Source organism: Fusarium poae, chromosome 1 (assembly GCF_019609905.1).
Source record: "Fusarium poae strain DAOMC 252244 chromosome 1, whole genome shotgun sequence".
In the NCBI taxonomy this organism is placed as follows: domain Eukaryota; kingdom Fungi; phylum Ascomycota; class Sordariomycetes; order Hypocreales; family Nectriaceae; genus Fusarium; species Fusarium poae.
This window is the reverse complement of record NC_058399.1, coordinates 4,575,486-4,591,283: the sequence shown is the minus strand read 5'-3', so window position 1 is coordinate 4,591,283 and position 15,798 is coordinate 4,575,486. Positions and strand designations below refer to the sequence as shown.

General features: G+C 47.8%; 7 protein-coding genes across 7 annotated transcripts; 4 read left to right on the top strand and 3 right to left on the bottom strand.

The window, feature by feature from the left end:
- Nucleotides 1-685: 685 nt before the first annotated feature.
- FPOAC1_001485 (uncharacterized protein) lies at nucleotides 686-1,012 on the top strand (the record flags this gene model as incomplete). The annotated part of the gene is made up of 2 exons (XM_044846089.1): nucleotides 686-885; nucleotides 943-1,012. The coding sequence occupies 2 exons, from the start codon at nucleotides 686-688 to the stop codon at nucleotides 1,010-1,012; spliced, it is 270 nt and encodes an 89-aa protein (XP_044712005.1).
- Nucleotides 1,013-4,746: 3,734 nt separating this feature from the next.
- Nucleotides 4,747-5,082, top strand: FPOAC1_001484 (uncharacterized protein; the record flags this gene model as incomplete). Its single annotated transcript, XM_044846088.1, has 1 exon — nucleotides 4,747-5,082. One exon carries the CDS (start codon nucleotides 4,747-4,749, stop codon nucleotides 5,080-5,082), a length of 336 nt encoding a protein of 111 aa, XP_044712004.1.
- A 1,304-nt stretch (nucleotides 5,083-6,386) lies between these two features.
- FPOAC1_001483 (uncharacterized protein) lies at nucleotides 6,387-9,509 on the bottom strand (the record flags this gene model as incomplete). The annotated part of the gene is made up of 3 exons (XM_044846087.1): nucleotides 6,387-8,236; nucleotides 8,294-9,174; nucleotides 9,232-9,509. The coding sequence occupies 3 exons, from the start codon at nucleotides 9,507-9,509 to the stop codon at nucleotides 6,387-6,389; spliced, it is 3,009 nt and encodes a 1,002-aa protein (XP_044712003.1).
- Nucleotides 9,510-10,340: 831 nt separating this feature from the next.
- FPOAC1_001482 (uncharacterized protein) lies at nucleotides 10,341-10,574 on the bottom strand (the record flags this gene model as incomplete). Its single annotated transcript, XM_044846086.1, has 2 exons — nucleotides 10,341-10,435; nucleotides 10,487-10,574. 2 exons carry the CDS (start codon nucleotides 10,572-10,574, stop codon nucleotides 10,341-10,343), a joined length of 183 nt encoding a protein of 60 aa, XP_044712002.1.
- A 756-nt stretch (nucleotides 10,575-11,330) lies between these two features.
- FPOAC1_001481 (uncharacterized protein) lies at nucleotides 11,331-11,857 on the top strand (the record flags this gene model as incomplete). Its single annotated transcript, XM_044846085.1, has 3 exons — nucleotides 11,331-11,360; nucleotides 11,454-11,620; nucleotides 11,698-11,857. The coding sequence occupies 3 exons, from the start codon at nucleotides 11,331-11,333 to the stop codon at nucleotides 11,855-11,857; spliced, it is 357 nt and encodes a 118-aa protein (XP_044712001.1).
- Nucleotides 11,858-12,760: 903 nt separating this feature from the next.
- On the top strand, nucleotides 12,761-14,510 carry FPOAC1_001480 (uncharacterized protein; the record flags this gene model as incomplete). Its single annotated transcript, XM_044846084.1, has 2 exons — nucleotides 12,761-14,200; nucleotides 14,274-14,510. The coding sequence occupies 2 exons, from the start codon at nucleotides 12,761-12,763 to the stop codon at nucleotides 14,508-14,510; spliced, it is 1,677 nt and encodes a 558-aa protein (XP_044712000.1).
- A 117-nt stretch (nucleotides 14,511-14,627) lies between these two features.
- FPOAC1_001479 (uncharacterized protein) lies at nucleotides 14,628-15,657 on the bottom strand (the record flags this gene model as incomplete). Its single annotated transcript, XM_044846083.1, has 2 exons — nucleotides 14,628-15,523; nucleotides 15,621-15,657. 2 exons carry the CDS (start codon nucleotides 15,655-15,657, stop codon nucleotides 14,628-14,630), a joined length of 933 nt encoding a protein of 310 aa, XP_044711999.1.
- Between the last annotated feature and the right edge of the window lie 141 nt (nucleotides 15,658-15,798).

Below are 15,798 nucleotides of genomic sequence, written 5' to 3'. Positions count from 1 at the left end.
ACGACGATGGGAGGTATTCAGTACCTTGCGAGTGTGGGAGTTGGGAGGACGAGGTGCAATTGAGAAGCAATTGAGAAGGTATTCGCTACCTGAGTGCATAAGTTCTTGCTACATGTCTGCTTCTTGCATGTGCACATGTGGTGGTGACACCGATGAACACCATATCCAGTATTCACACTTCCCTATTTGATCAAATCGAAACTTCCAGAACGAGACAGAGCAAGCACTGAGAGTACACAGAGGGAGGAATCAAGAAATGACCCGACGAAAGTTATCAAAAGAAAAAATACAGCCTCATGACGGTAGACCAACGAGATCAAATCAGCAGCACTGTAACACTCAAAACGATAGACTACGTCACGCATTCGTAATACAAATAAACGTGTAACTTTCACGCCAGTTGACACTCTTCCTATCATCATCGTCAAAAGTCTCGAAAAACAAATGGCCGATGCTCTTATTCATGGAACAGAAGCTTAGGTATGTTTAACCGGAGAAAAGCCGCCCGAACTGGGCAAATTTTCTCCTCAGGCACGCGGTGAGGAACTAAACCCAATACGTTTGACGCGCCTGTCCTTTCGCAGCCACCAGAAAGCTCACTCATCAACCTCAAATTCGACGCTCAATCTCATTCACCTAATCCCAGCTCAGCTCATCCCGACTCCAACCCGACACAACCGTCAATATGAGCTTCGCACCCATCAACCCTCGCCCTATGCTTGAGGAGCTCGTCAGCAAGCAGGTTCTGGTTCGCCTAAAATGGGGCGAGACTGAATACAAGGGCACTCTGGTCTCGATAGACAGTTATATGAACATCCAACTTTCCGGCACCGAAGAGTACATCGACGATAAGCCCACTGGTTCTTTGGGACAAGTACTGATCCGGTATGGGCTCTCTCCGTGTACAGTCTGTAAGATATTTGATGCTAATTAGACTCTTAGGTGCAACAACGTGCTATGGGTGCGCGCAGCTGACGCAGGAAGCGACGCGGATGCTGCCATGTCTGGTTAGCCTTGGTCTCTATGGAAGGCGATGGGACTGTCTGATCTAAGGGATAGAGAGGAGGATACGGCGCTCTCGACAACGCAGAGATTTATTCTAGTATGAGCCCTGCATCCGGGGCCTGACCTAACGCGACACCGCTTTTTTCAACCACCAAAAACTACACCCGAAGCTGGGTTCATGTACTCACGGACACTTCATCGCGACGCTGCAATTGTCGAATTATTTCAAAATTTAGATATGAATTCCAGGCGGACGATCCAAGCAGCCTTTCAGAACGGCAGGCTTGCGGGGTCTTAATTCTCATTTCAACTTCTGAACAAGACCAAATTTCTCCTCGTTGACGTGTAAGGCTCCCGACCAAGAGCTTTCACTCAGCCTCATACTGGTTATATATGCGATATTGAAGGACCAGAGACCTGGGCGGTGAACTGCTCTGTCGGTGACACTTCTCAGAAAAAATCAACAGCTGTCTCTGAGCCAAGACTGGATGATGGAACTGGATTTTTATGAACCCCGATTACAGGGAAACCAATATTTGAAATCCTCAGGCCTCACCCGACTGATAGGTTGACTGCGAAATCAGTTGGTGCAACGCTGTTGAGTTTCCACGAAGTAAAGGCACTGTCTTACCATTGTGACCTACTGGTTGGGTTTGAAAATGAAGCGTCCCCTCGCAACTAGTTGACCTCACTGCAGGACAAAGCCTGCAACACGACCCTATCTGTTTCTGACGAGATAAGAAGTAGTGGCCGGTATCGATGCCAATGCCATTCACAGGTCTGGAACGCGTTGTCTTTCTTGAAACTTGAAAACATGTCATGGGGAGGAACCTTGGTCAACAGAAAGACCTCCATCCCGTGCTTTGGGTTTCTAAGATTTCTGTGTCTGGATTCCTAATAAAGGCACTCGCATTAACATACGTCTTGCTCCCAATGAGTGATAGATCTAACTGAAGAAGACTGTTCATAGTGGTAGCCAGTTACTCATATTCCTGATAAGTCAACCTATAAAATATCTTGAAAACTTATAGGAAGTCCTTTGTATCGCATTCCTTTTTTTTAGGAAGACGATTGGTATAGAAGCCTATACTTTCGTAACGAGTTAACTATTTATGAAACTTGGCTACGTACTATGAGGTAAAACCCAACGTAGGCAACTGATCGATTACTATATAGAAAATACGGATCCTAAGTATATTGCTCTACTGAGGTTATCTCAACAGACTGTTCTTTGTTCATTACCACAAACGGCTAAACCAGGTTGCAGGATACAGCTTTCGGCCTATTTATCTCTTTATGTTGGAACAGGATAGCTATTGTGGTTATCTGTGATAGAACATTGAAATTATATACTCATGACTTTCGACTGGGACTACATGTCTATTTGCTAAGACCTTGAGTTACAACAAATTTAAAAAAAGACGTTCTTCATCAAGAAGTAATAACCACATTGAGTTTATTTACTTACACTTAGCTGATATATTGGGTACAGACAAGCCGTACGATTAAATAAATTAGAACCTTACGTTAAAAGAAGAACCAAGTAGTGAAATGATTGCCTCTTGTTGTCCTTTTCAAGAAAGAAACTGAATATTTATCAGCCTTCTTCGACTGAATAGGTATGGATTAAGTACCTTAAACCGAGCAAAATAATTATCAATTAATGGCAAGACGGCTGGTCACCAAGGTGCTGCACCCTCTTGCCTTATTGACTACGTTTATAGTATTGAAAGATGCTTGGGTTTAAATCCCAATCCTTGGCCTGTCATTTTCTATTGGCATTTTATCATGCTGAATAGACCGAGTACAGATCGTCCGTTGACCACATAAAAGCTTTAAACCAAATGTCGTCTGAGCTTATGTCCGTCCAGAATTCACAAAATGGAAGTGAGACTCGAAAAGATAACTGAAACCTATACTGTCTGGTTTCTCTTGGGGTATAGCTCTGTGTTTGGGCGTTGAGCGATACAGGTACTGGAAACGACCATTCATTCATCTAACACTACGGCAAGAATCCAGACTCGAAATATCAGGCAACAACTGGCGGGGGCCTCAGGTAGCCCTTGAGTGTTTGAGAGCGGGGAACGGGGATGCTGGGGCCCGCCGTTTTAAGTGCCGTAAATCTGGGGTAAGCGGGTCTCCTAGAGGACTCAGTGGGTACGTTATAGCGGGGTCCCCAGAGACCTCCCGCATGCTAGCGGCAGCGATACTTGAACAGCACTCGACTTTTGAAATCGTAGCGAGTAAGGCGCTGCAATTTGTACGTCCAGCCATTGAATTTGTGACAAAAGTACTCGAGTGGAATGTCACTGAAGCCTTGGTCTGCACGGGGCAATAACAGGGAGGGACTCTGTCTGGAACACATTGCCCCGTGAATCTCAATTCTACCATTTCTCTCAAGCCTGTGCTTCATGCCGCCCTTTGGGGAATCTCGATTGTTTTTGAATTTGTCATGTCCATTCGAATTCTGAACATACAACCGACGATTGCAATGCAATCAACATCAGATAGTATCCCTTTCTCGTCAATCGGCTCCTCAACTGGGCTGACACTTGCATTTCACTGTTTCATCCTCCCACCAACCCAACCGTCCAAGTAGCATGGGTTCCAGGGTTGAGACTGCAGTACACTTCATCAATTTCCTTGTACCCGAATGTATTATTTGGACCCCTGAATGACTGCTTGGCCCTTTTTCGATACCATGAATTCAATTATCATTCAAGTTTCGCACAAAACACAACAAGAGGTCTTCGGGGCTTGTTTACCATTGTGACGCCCGGAATATTAGGCTGAGTGATTTGACATGAGTGAATCCTGTTTGTCACTGGATCCGGAACAAACCTTTGTTGAAAGGTACCTGGCCAGACACCTACGCCACCATCTCGCTTCGAGTTCCGCTGCACTGGACAGGAAGCATCACCTGGCCTGTTCCTGTCCACTGCAGTCTACAGGATATCGGCTGCATCCCCTAAAAATGGTAATGACTCTGAGGCGTCGCTGGCGTGGCAACCTTCCCTTGAATCTTTACACGGTCGGCACGCCCCTTGATCTCATCAGGGCACCGCATCATAATGCTGTACTGTTTTCAGAATGATTTGGACCAACCGCGAGCAGCGAGCGACCAGATCACGAGGACTAGAGTCTACGCGATGGAGGGCATTAACCTAACCAACGACGAATCACCACCTGTCTCGGCCTGCGGGAGAGTTTGAGTTTAGGGGGGATTGAAAGCCATCCGTCGACCAAGTGTAACCTTGTAGACCAACACAGTATCTGACTCACTATGTACCAGTGCCTGCACTGATGCACGCTTACGTGCCCAAGTACCTTTCAGCTCAATCGTAATCCTCGTCGCCTTTGCCTCCCTGTCGTAGCCTCCTTCTTGCTCTTGCCCTTACCAAAGCTGATCATCCAAGCGCTGTGCTCTTACCCCGCTCGATCTTCCTAAAGCATACAGCATGGTTGCACATATATAACGGAAGGAGGTGCCCATTTTCATCCAGATTTGATTCCTTTTTCTTTCATACCAATGAACCTATTTTAACAGTCCATCGATTTGAACCCGTGCAACTCAGCTTCCCCTTCTCCTTCCAACCACAAGCAATACCATATCAAGTCCAGTCGACCCAACGATTGGATCATCAAATAGTGAGAAATACCCTTTGAAAACCATCTCTCACACTCCCCTAACATGCATCATTCAGACAGACATCTCCAACTTCCTTCAATAACAACATCAACATGCCCGTCCGCGTTCCTAGACTTCCTGCTGCCAAGCCCTCAGAGATCTTCTTCATGGGCGCAGCTGGTGTTGGCGTTTTGACACCTTTGTACCTCGTCATGCCTGGCGCCGAGGAGCGTCTTTCCAATCAAACCAACAAGTGGGCTCCACGATGGGAGAGAAATGTCAGCTACTTCATCCCTCCCATGGAGAAGGGTGTTCAGCGCATCGAGCCTCCAGTATCCAAGATGGTCCAGCGTGTTGAGGATCGCCTCCCTCTTGAGAGGATGGCAAAGTCCGTTGATAAGGGTATCCGAAGCGGTATCGCCCGATTCAATGGCGAGAACAAACCTTAAAGACATACCTCTCCTGTCAACTTCGTCATGTTTGTACCTTGACCCTGCCCACAACTTGTTTCTAGGCATGCGTCTTTCCTTTGTAAATTATCGTAGCATACCCTGGGTACGGATAGATGACTTATTGTTCGCAACGGCCCATATACGAATGGAATGAATTTCTATCTCTTGTCCCTTCCCCTCGACCGTTTCGTGATTGCCTCATATAAAACAACAGCCACCGGTGCCTGGCCCCGGTGCTAGCAAACCCAGCGTCAACTCACTAGAATATAACACATGTTTGAGGCTCAAACAATGTCGTGATGAGTGGAACCCGGCTACGACACATCCTGGCTCGATAGCTTCAATCTAAGAATCTGTGTGGAGACTGAACCCTTGGTTATGGATAATCAATCACTCGGGGTTTTGCCCAAGGATAACTGCTTGTGCAAACAACCAGGCTCAATCGCTCTCAATCAGTTGCTACGTAAGTATATTTGCGTTTGTATTCTGCCTGTTTCTATTGAAATATGGTCGAGCCATTGTCTTTGTGCCTGTCAATCTGGTCTCCTCAAGATGCCATACACACCTACTGATAACCAGAACTTGGCTTCGTGGATCCGCTTTCATGACTGACCTAACCTCCGGCAAGCCCCGCGATTTGTCAATCACATCAAATAATTCCCACCCCGCATTTCGTTTGGCGCCATAGACGAGACGGGCTTGAAGCTACGTCTTTTAGTTCCTGGTCTTTTGATGGTTCTCAACTGCTGATCCGACCATCATCTGATGCCTTACCTCGCTGATTATTCAGCAGACGATACGTCTTCAACGTCCGGGGATTCTGCCCATCAAACAGAGTTGCTAAAACTCCATAAATGACAATTCTTGAGGCTTTCATATGTAATCCGTTGTAGCCAATGTTTGCATTTCTTTGCAGACGCTCATTCAAGGCCGTGCAAATAGCTAGACTAGGTAGGCACACACAGCCGGACTGAATCGGATTTTGATTTTCATGTCTGCACTACAATTCCTTTTCTCGTGTCCAACAACTATGTAACAATAGCCAAGTTGGGTGTGATGAAGAGAAACCTAGTATGTCACATAACCTTCTTCACGGCCTTGTAGCCTGTAGGTTTGGTCAATGTTACAATTTGTTTCGTGATATTCAATATTGAAAGCCCAGCAAACGCAGACTTCTCACACTTCTCGAGAAATAATTGCATATCAAGTCCAAAGGTCCAAAGAGAAATCCAAAACAGAACAAGCATGAGCACCCTTAAACACCTTGCACAAGAAACAAGAAACTGAGCACTCGTGCTTGACTACGCAAAATGAAAGAAGTCGAGAGAATAATTTCTCTGCTCGTCATTACTTTCGTCATCTGCATGCATGGGCTTTCCCATTCCCGAACCATACCCATCAACATGCCCCGAGCCTGCTGATTCAATAGTTTCACCGGTCCAAGTTGCTCCGATCTGAGAGAGCTTATTTGGCACTTGCTCGTTCATGCCTCTCTCATTGTTCGTAAACTTGTCCGAATCCTTAGTCGAGCCAAAGGCAGCCATCCCTGACATTATACCAGTAGACATGGCAGCGCTCTGGTTCAGAACTGAACTTGCACTAAGGCCAGCAGTTCCAGATGTCCAGTCGATAGCACCATGAAAGTGGCCCTGTGCAAAAGGAGGCTGCATCTGGTGCAGACCCCAATTATCGGGTAGTGGGTTGGGGAGATTCGTGGTGTTCATTGCTCCCATCATGTGTGTCGAAGGGATGTCTGAATGATGCACATTGACTGTGTTTCCAACCAAATTAAGACCAAGCTGATCTGCCTGGCTATGCACGTTCATTGGAAACATAATCGAGCCAAGTGGCGGCTGGCTGTGCTGACCATACGGCAAAGGATAGGCTTTGTCAGTAAGAGACGGCGCAGCCTGCGCCGTCATCTCCACGAACGATGGTTTTGACGAAGCAAAGTCCGACGTCTGTCGGTGAATAGAGGGCCGTCTCTTTTTAACAGGCTGACTAAATTCGGCATCCGCTTCTCGTCTGACTGGAACAACGGGAACACATGAAGTGCTGTCAAAAGGCAAACCACCTTTCGCATTTCCGACGCCCGCACTAACGGTATGGCCTGCACTACCACTGCGTGATCGTGGTGCATCGCCCATGCTGCTCCTGATCTGCTCCAGGACAGCTTTAAGTAAATCATCCATCCTCATGGCTGGGTGGTATGTAGAACTCATGTCTCCAACAGCATCCGAGAGAATCTCGAGATAGCCGGTATAAGTTTGACGGCTGGGTTCGTTGCGTTGATAGGCGAGTGCAGCGATTAGTGCAATAGAAGCTGTACCAGCGTGTTGAATACCCGTTATAAATATCTTGCGTCCGTCAAACCTTTGACGATGTTGCCAGAAGATTCGGGCAACACGTATTGCTTGTTGGGTGCAAATGCTGCGGGCTAAAGATGTACGACTGCCATGAACAGCACGCTGACGATCATCTGATGTAGTTGAGGGAGTTTCTGGGTTGTGCCCAAATGGCTGCCCCGGGCTCTCAGAATCTGCCATCATGTCATTCTCAGGACTGGGGTAAGAACCAGTGCTTGAGTTGTCGCCAGTAATAGCACCATACTTGGCCCATGGCCGGTGCAGCAAAATCATGGTGACGTGGTATTGCTGATGTAACAAGAAGAAGCTGTAGGGAGCTGTCTTGACGTTGCTTGGTCTCCATGCCATACGGTCTGGCAAGCGTCTATACCAATTTTGAAGTTGCCTGTCGAGATTTATCACCTGCAGGTATTTATTTTCCTCGGCCTCGTTTGCGGCAAACATTCCAGCATGTTCTGCAGCCCTGTTGGAACTTGTCAAATCTCGTATCTCTACAATGCGGCCTGCCAATTCCATCAACTCAATGAGTTGCTCATAAATCTCTGTTGTTAGATCTGTTTTAGTATTGTCAAGACCAAATGCTGCTAGTTGTGAAAACCGGTTTGATAGGAGATCGACATCTTGACTCTTGATAGCTAGTGGACGTCCTAGGAATAAGCCCCAGTATCTGTCGTAGATAACACATGCTTGCATTACCATGTTGCGAATTTTGGTATCCTGTTCAGACATGTTACTAGTACAGTCGAGATGCAACCCAATATCAAAGGCGAGGCGATTCGCCATTCCTATTTTTTTGTTAGTTTGAGACAGATCAGATCCCAAAGGGTTTGAAAAAACCTCACCAGAATACATCCAACCGGTGTTATCTCTGCCGACACCACATTCCAGGTCACCAAGAAGTAGCAAGGCTTGAACACTTGGGATGCCACCTGGCCGTTCAAGCTCAATATCAAGCATGTGCTTGGCCTCTCGGTGGAGTGTGCTTTCTCGCGGATTCAACGTGATTCTGCGCATGTCATCTCTATCCATATCTGCTGCACGGTACCCCATAGCCAGGACTGTTATGTGAAGGAAATGGGAGTAAAACTTGGACGATTTGGAGCTGCGGTCAGCTTCAAAAGCGGCTCGATCAATGATCTGTATGACGGAATTGTAGTAGTGAAAGAAACCGTCAATGAGGTAATCATGTGTTTCTTGACTCAACGATTGAATGGTTTTCACGGCTCTGCGGATCTGCTCTGAGGGCTCATGGCTATCAGATAGACTTGTCGATTCAGCATAAACATGGCTGTTGGCAGTGGGACCGAAGAACCGTAGCCGCCCAGAGATTTGATCGAACGACAGATTACCCTTGGTAGAAAGCAGACGATGAATAACATCTTCATGCTTGGGATCAAACATGCGAAAAGGTGATCCTTCGTTTGATGGACGACTAAGCTGTGGGTTTTCAGAATGACTTCCAGCTGCAGAATCATTTTCATTTCCCACCATATCGTCAGCATGCGAGTCGAGTGGCGAACGACCATCGCTTCCGGGAGACTTTGGATCAGCCTGTGGCGATGGATCTGAGTTGCCTGATGCAGTCGCCATACCCTCTTGAAAATCATGCCTCGTCTTTGGGGGGTAGGTCGCAGGCGGTGGCACGACACCCTTTTCTAAGAGCATACCTTCGAGCAGAGAGATTCGATCTGACAATGATGACATGTACGCTTTAGAAATAGGTCTAACATGACTCCATTAGACTGAAATGAGAATAAGACAGGTGAGCTTGAGCGCATACCTTCTGCGCTCATCGTCATTCTTGATGATGCATTCTGCACCAGACTTGGCACAAGCGGTACATTCATTTTGATTCTTGGGGACAACGCATCGAATTCTTCGATCGCGACAGGATGCACAAGCGACGGATGCGCGATGCCGCACTTGCTGCTTGCTCGCCTGGCGCCCTGCGGCGGTTGCGGTTACGGCTGCGGCTGCGGCTGCGGGGGCCTTTGGTGAGACGTCCTTCTGGCTCGCTTCCAGGTTAGGGGCATCTTTCGCATTGGCCGAAAGAGCCATGGCGAGGCAAACTGCGCAGAACCTCGGGGCAGTGAGTCCCTCCCAGAAGCGGCTCACGTTTCACGAGGCTGATGGGTCTCGGATAACCGGATTTGGCTTCGGATAGGTCTGGGCAAGTGGTTGATAAGGGGGAAGTTTTTAGTCCCAGGAGGAAGCGGAGATGGAAAATAAGGAGCTGTCCCTGCTTCTTTACTTAGCGCGTGCTGGAGCTTGGACCTTCCCCACGTTAATACTACTAAAAGAGACAGTGCTAGAGAGCTGAACCCAGGGATTTTAAGACGTTGCATATCTTCAAAACACATGTAATAATAAAATATATACAACGACCAGTAGACTGACATGAGTCTCAAAACCATAATTGATATGCAGGTTTTTGATATGGAAAAGTTGATTAGTCTTCCGTCTAATGTACATAAATATACAACACTGACTAGAAAATTGATGATACTAGTAGCAACGGATCTCCATCATTGAGTTTTAAAGGCAAGTCTGTAGATATCACGTTGGATAGATAAGTCGGGTCCTGCTCCATGACAAGAGTGGTTGATGATGTTTTGTCAAAATTTCAGCTTGGCCATAAAAGCAAATCCAAATGCTGATATCCTGTGCTCTGAAGAGGAAGGTATTTCAAAGGTGTTGATTAGATTCAAATTCCTCTTTGTGATGGACTGATACAAAATGTATCGTCCTTCTAAGTGGGTGCTTTTTGATGAATCGGGATGTTTATTGTATCTAGTTTGGTACACACAACAGCCTTTTCTTTCTGGATTTCCTCCTCTCATTGCCGATAGCACAGGTGCCGCCAGCTTTAGTTGGTATAAACAAAATCCATCACTTATTGTCTTCCGTACTTGGCAAATCCCCATACATCATTGTCTGGTGTTCAATGCCCCCCATAGCTTTGCTGTCCACAGCGACACCAACACCTATATCGAAGGTGTCTCGTTCGCTGCCCAACAAATTCCGAACAGACCCACCGACGAAAGCGTGTATGGTTCCACGTTTTGTTAGAATACTCGAGAACATGCTCATAATCTCCTTCTTGTGAATGTCAACAGCTGACATGATGATGGCGATGTTCAAAGGGGAGTGGGCTGGATGTCAGGCGCAGAGATTATGGGATAATTAGGTTGGTACCTAGGTGGATAACTTTAGGCTACTTAGACTGGACCTTTGATCTATTTATTTCTATATTCAAAAGCATAGGTATTGATTCTTTGATTTTGCAGCCAAGGCAGAAAATGGTCAGTTGTTCAGAGGCATGGGTGGCTGGCCTAGGCTGGTCCCTTTATGGTAACCTAAAGTTTAGACATCAATCTACATGTTACCTCTTCAACCAAAAGATAGAAAGGTGCTTGGCGAGATACTTAATTTTTTCTTGGTTCTAAAAAGAAATGCCTACCTATAACAGTATTTTCCTGAAGGAAGATGGAAAAAATACGTACTACACTAGGTAGCTGGGTGCTCTCTGCGCCTGACATTACTCGTCGCTTCATCCACCAACCGAGATACTAAACCCCTGAGCCGCCTGCGTTTTATATTGCTAGCTACTTGAATGTAAACTTATACCATTAACTGTTCATTATTTACTTAATTATTAAAGTAGTAGCTTCTTGCACATCAGTTGTACTTATTTCTTGGTAAAAAATTGAAAAAAAAAATCCCAAGCCCGTTTGCTTATACGCTTATCATTTCTATCTTATCTTATCACCTGTGCCCGACTAGGCCACTATTTTGTACTCCATATCCGTAGTTACCTCTCCAATACTGGCATTCATTCTATACACCACACTATTATCCCTCCACACATCATTTAACACAATGTCAATCCCAAACGAAGCTCTTCAAAAGGTATTTTATCCCTGGTAACCCCCTTTACCTACTATACTTCACATGTCCAGCATCGTCCGATGTAGAGTCTGCTGACGACATTTGGACATTTAGTTGGTGCGGGAGATCGAAAGCCAGGCCTTGGTGGCCCAGCAGCAGATTAGCCTTGCCCGTACACAAATGACTTCAAAGCAGCGCGAACAGCGCCTTGTCAAGCTGACTATGAATGAAATGGCTACTCTTCCTTCTGATGCGGTGGTGTATGAAGGTGTTGGAAAGATGTATGTACCCTTCTCCTACTGGTCTGTCCAATGTAGCCCCTGGTCTGATGTCTGACTGCTGTTGCAACATGTTCTAGGTTCGTCTCACTGCCCGTAGACTCTCTTCGAAAGAAGCTCGAGGGTCAGACGCAAACTTTGGAGGGAGAGGTGGACAAGCTCAGTCAGCGGTTGCTGTATCTGGAAACTACACACAAGAATAGCCGCGAGCATATTGAGCAAATGCTTCGCGCCAAATAAGTTAGCAATAAAAGGCTTGCAACATGCATGAATCACAGATTCAGTTTCATCGTTGCCCTACCTCGATTACTTGTTGACTATGCCAAGTTTTCCTACCTACAATATCTCGGCGGCTTGGTTTCATCAAGCGCCAGTTTGCCGCCTTGTCATCCATCTTGTTAACCCTACAACTGCGCCTTAACTAACCCACCATTTATTTACCTCTCAACGTTGATGTAACCACCGAGGGAGGCCGTGGTCACGGGCAGACGTAACGCTGCTTTAGGATGAGATCGTCTCGCGCCTGTAAGACCCGAGGCGTGACGCCAATCCTAATGAGGAGGGTCGGGGTTGAGGAAGCACAGTAGCTCGAAAGACGAACATTTTGTTGCCTTCAGCTCGAGAAACCCACCGAGTATTGACACCTCACACTTAGACCAGTTGTTAGAGTACAGCACATCACTGTCACCACATTTCATCAGTCCTTGACCTCTCAAATCTCACCGCCGCTTCTACAATGGGGCCGCCAAGTTGTGCGACGTATCTACCTAAAACCACATCATGTTGCTGACGATCCGAGGAACAAGGGACCATGTTCAGATGGATTTCTTAGCCCCCGCTAAGTTTCAGCCCCCACCCCTCTTCTTCTCTTAACGCCAGCCCTACAGCAAATAGCCTGGTGAGCGGTTCCCTCCGAACGACGGATGATCCTTGTTATCTGTGGGTTGTGGCTCTTCTATATCAGCCGCTGTCGCTCCTCCTGCTCCTCTTCTGCTTACTTCTTTTTCTTGCTCTCCACTATCCTTCGTATCTTTGCTGACAATCGCTGCTGCTCTTACGAGACTCCAGCCTCAGCATATCGACTATCCTGCGTACAGACCGAGCTGACTCGACTTCACGGCTAGCTACCGTCTATTTGCCAAAATGAGCCGAAGTAGCTACAGCTATGAAGACGAGGATGACTACAACGTTCGCTACCAGAAACGTGGACCATCTCCGGCCGCGGGCGTTCGTTATGTCGCAAGTCCCCAACGTCCACAAAACTATTTCAACGCACCTCCGGGGCCCAGCTACCTCGGAGCTGATCGTCTCAATATAACAAGCATACACCGATCTAATTCTCGCTCCCGTTCCCGGGACGTCTCTCGAACACGAGAACGTCGAACGAGCAGCCCGCCAGTTCCAGCTCCTGTGATCATCACCAACAAAATCTACAATGATTTGTCTTCTGATGATGAGGATGACCGTCGCAAGAAACAAGTCTCGCGATCGTCTCGTCGGCGGCGCTCTCGCTCGTCGTCCTCATCATCATCGTCGTCATCCCGTTCTCGGTCTCGGTCTCGGTCATCTGCATATATGACTCGAGAAGCATGGGAAGCTGAGAGAGCTCGCAAAGAGCTCGAGGACTTGCGACTTGCCACAGCGCGTGAGAAGGATGAGCGGAAATTAGTTAAGCAGTTCCGTGATGAGTGGGAGGCCGAACAAGCGCGTAAGGACCTTGAGAAGAACCGGCTCGCTAGTTCCCGTGAAAGAGACGAGCGACAGCGTGAAAAAGACGAGCGGAAGCTAGTCAAGGGATATCGCGAAGAGTGGGAAGCGGAACAGTCCCGCAAAGAGCTTGAGAAGATGCATCTTACTCATACTCGAGAGGAGGAAGAGCGGCGACGCCTGAGAGAGATTCGAGAAGAGGAAGAACTCAAGCAGGCCAAGCGCGAGCTAGAAAAGATCAAGGGCCGCAAAGCTCGTGCAGAAGAGGAGGATCGCATTAAAAAAGACATTGAGCTAAGGCGGCTCAAGGAAGAAGACGAGGCCGCAGAAGAGAGGCAACGTCGCGAGAAGGAGGCCAATTCTGCGGTTGAGGATTATAAACGGAGGGAACTCGAACGTATTACAAAAGAGAAGAAACTTAAAGACCAGAAGGAGAAGGAGGCTGCCGAAGCCGTTGAACGCTACAAACAAGCGGAAAAGGATCGTATAGCAAAGGAGAAGGCCGAGAGAGAGGCCAAAGACAGGGAGTACCAAAAACGTCTGAAAGAAGACCTCATCAAGTCCGGGCTCGATGACAAAGCTATTGAGGCTATCATGAAGAAGGAAAAGATCAGGAAAGAACAGTCTAATCCTCGGCCTCAACAACAGCCTCTGCCGCACGGGATGCCTGGTCCAGCCCACCAATACGCCCCAGTCAACCAAATTGCCACCATCTCTCCTCATCCAGCCGGTCAATACGCTCCTGTCAACCAGATTGCTAACGTCCCTCCTCACCCAGCTGGCCAGGTTGCTCGCCCAACTTATACACGCATGGCTCGTCGTCACTTGTCTATCGAGTCATTGCGTGAGTTTGGTGTTGAATTCGACTTTGATGCGGTACGTAACCATACGATGGACGACACCGTCCAAGTAATCCACTTATGACACAATGAGCTTACTTTACTTCTAGGATCCCGACTACGTACTCATCCGACGTTGGGTTCCCGAATGGGAACAGGACCGACTATGGAAACATACCAAGCTAATCCGCGAGAAGCGGAGCAAGATGCTTATGGTCGAGGAGAAGAGACACGGAAGAGATGAGCCAGAGTTTGAGTGGGTGCGCAAAAAGTCAGATAAGCACAGCCGTCGCAGAAGCAAATCGCCTTCGCTTCTAATGTACTTGGCTGGTGTACGCCCGGCGTAAGATCAGAAGACTAGACGTTGACCCTGAGCGGAACCTTTTATATTATATTGACTAAGTGGCAATGCTCTAGTACTTTAGTGGTGAGGTTTTGATACAGTTATGGTACACAATATGCAGTTACTTCGCTCCAGCTCGACGGATCAACTCTTCGTAAACAGTCCAGGCCAATGCTGAACTCATGGCTTTGCGACTCATCCGTAACGCAAGACCATCCCACAACGATCGAGCGCCCTCTTGCGTCACCATTTTATACCATGCGTGCCATATATTCCTGTACTCCAGCGGCTGTAACTGGATACGAGTTTTGACCGCATCAAAGGGGTTCGAAACTATAGAGCATGCTGCGCCTGCGAGCATCGCAGAGGTGAAGTTGACTGAGCTAGCCAGCGTAGCTTGCATCCTAGTCTGCCCGTCACCAGAAGCGACAGGCTTGGAGGCCAGAGCTCCAAGCTGTGACTTTAGCATCTCGTAAAAAAGCACGTACATGCCGGCATATGGTGCATCTCGCAGCGCAGTGGCTCCGAATCCAGAAAAGAAACCACGCAAGCCATGAGTCCGGCGGATGTCAACCGCGGCAGACATGATGGAGGGATAAGAGTAAAGGCTGGACTCGAACCGAACTTTGATCACAGTAAGTGGCATCAGGACAAAGCCAGCAAAAGTCCTTGCGACTGCGCCCGATATCAGGTTGCCTGAGTTCGTCAACGACGGCAGCACTGATGAGCGGCCTTGTGTCTGGAGACGGCGACCAAGAATACCCGTCTGATGCGCATGTTGACGTATGGCGTTCAGTGTCGTGAAATAGAGAGCTGAACCAAACCCAGTCCTTAGTGCTGAGGGGACGGTGCCTCTCCAGAGCGACTGCACCAGGCTTGAGGATTTCCTTAGTTCGCGCAAAGTAGCAACAAGTGATGAACTTCTAGACTGCTGCACTCGTGTTTTGAGAAGATCCAACGGCTGCAATAGGACGGCTGAAGTTACACCAGAGCCAAGACCAGATACAAAGTGACGGGCTATGAAAGTGTCAGATTGTGAATCCCGACGTCGATCAAGGCCGGTCCGCGCCGAGAGGCCCGGTCCTTAGAACCAGACGGTGGGGACATGGCATACCTGAATTGGCCGGCCGCGAAGCTCTTTTTTCGGTCATTGGGGACGATACAGCCGCATCGTTATGTTGAGCTGAGGAGCTAGCAATTGAAATACCCATGGCCAGTCACAGACTCGAGCCACACGTCGAAGGGATTGAGTGAGTGACATGACGAGATAAAATCGGACTAAAAAGGGCAGA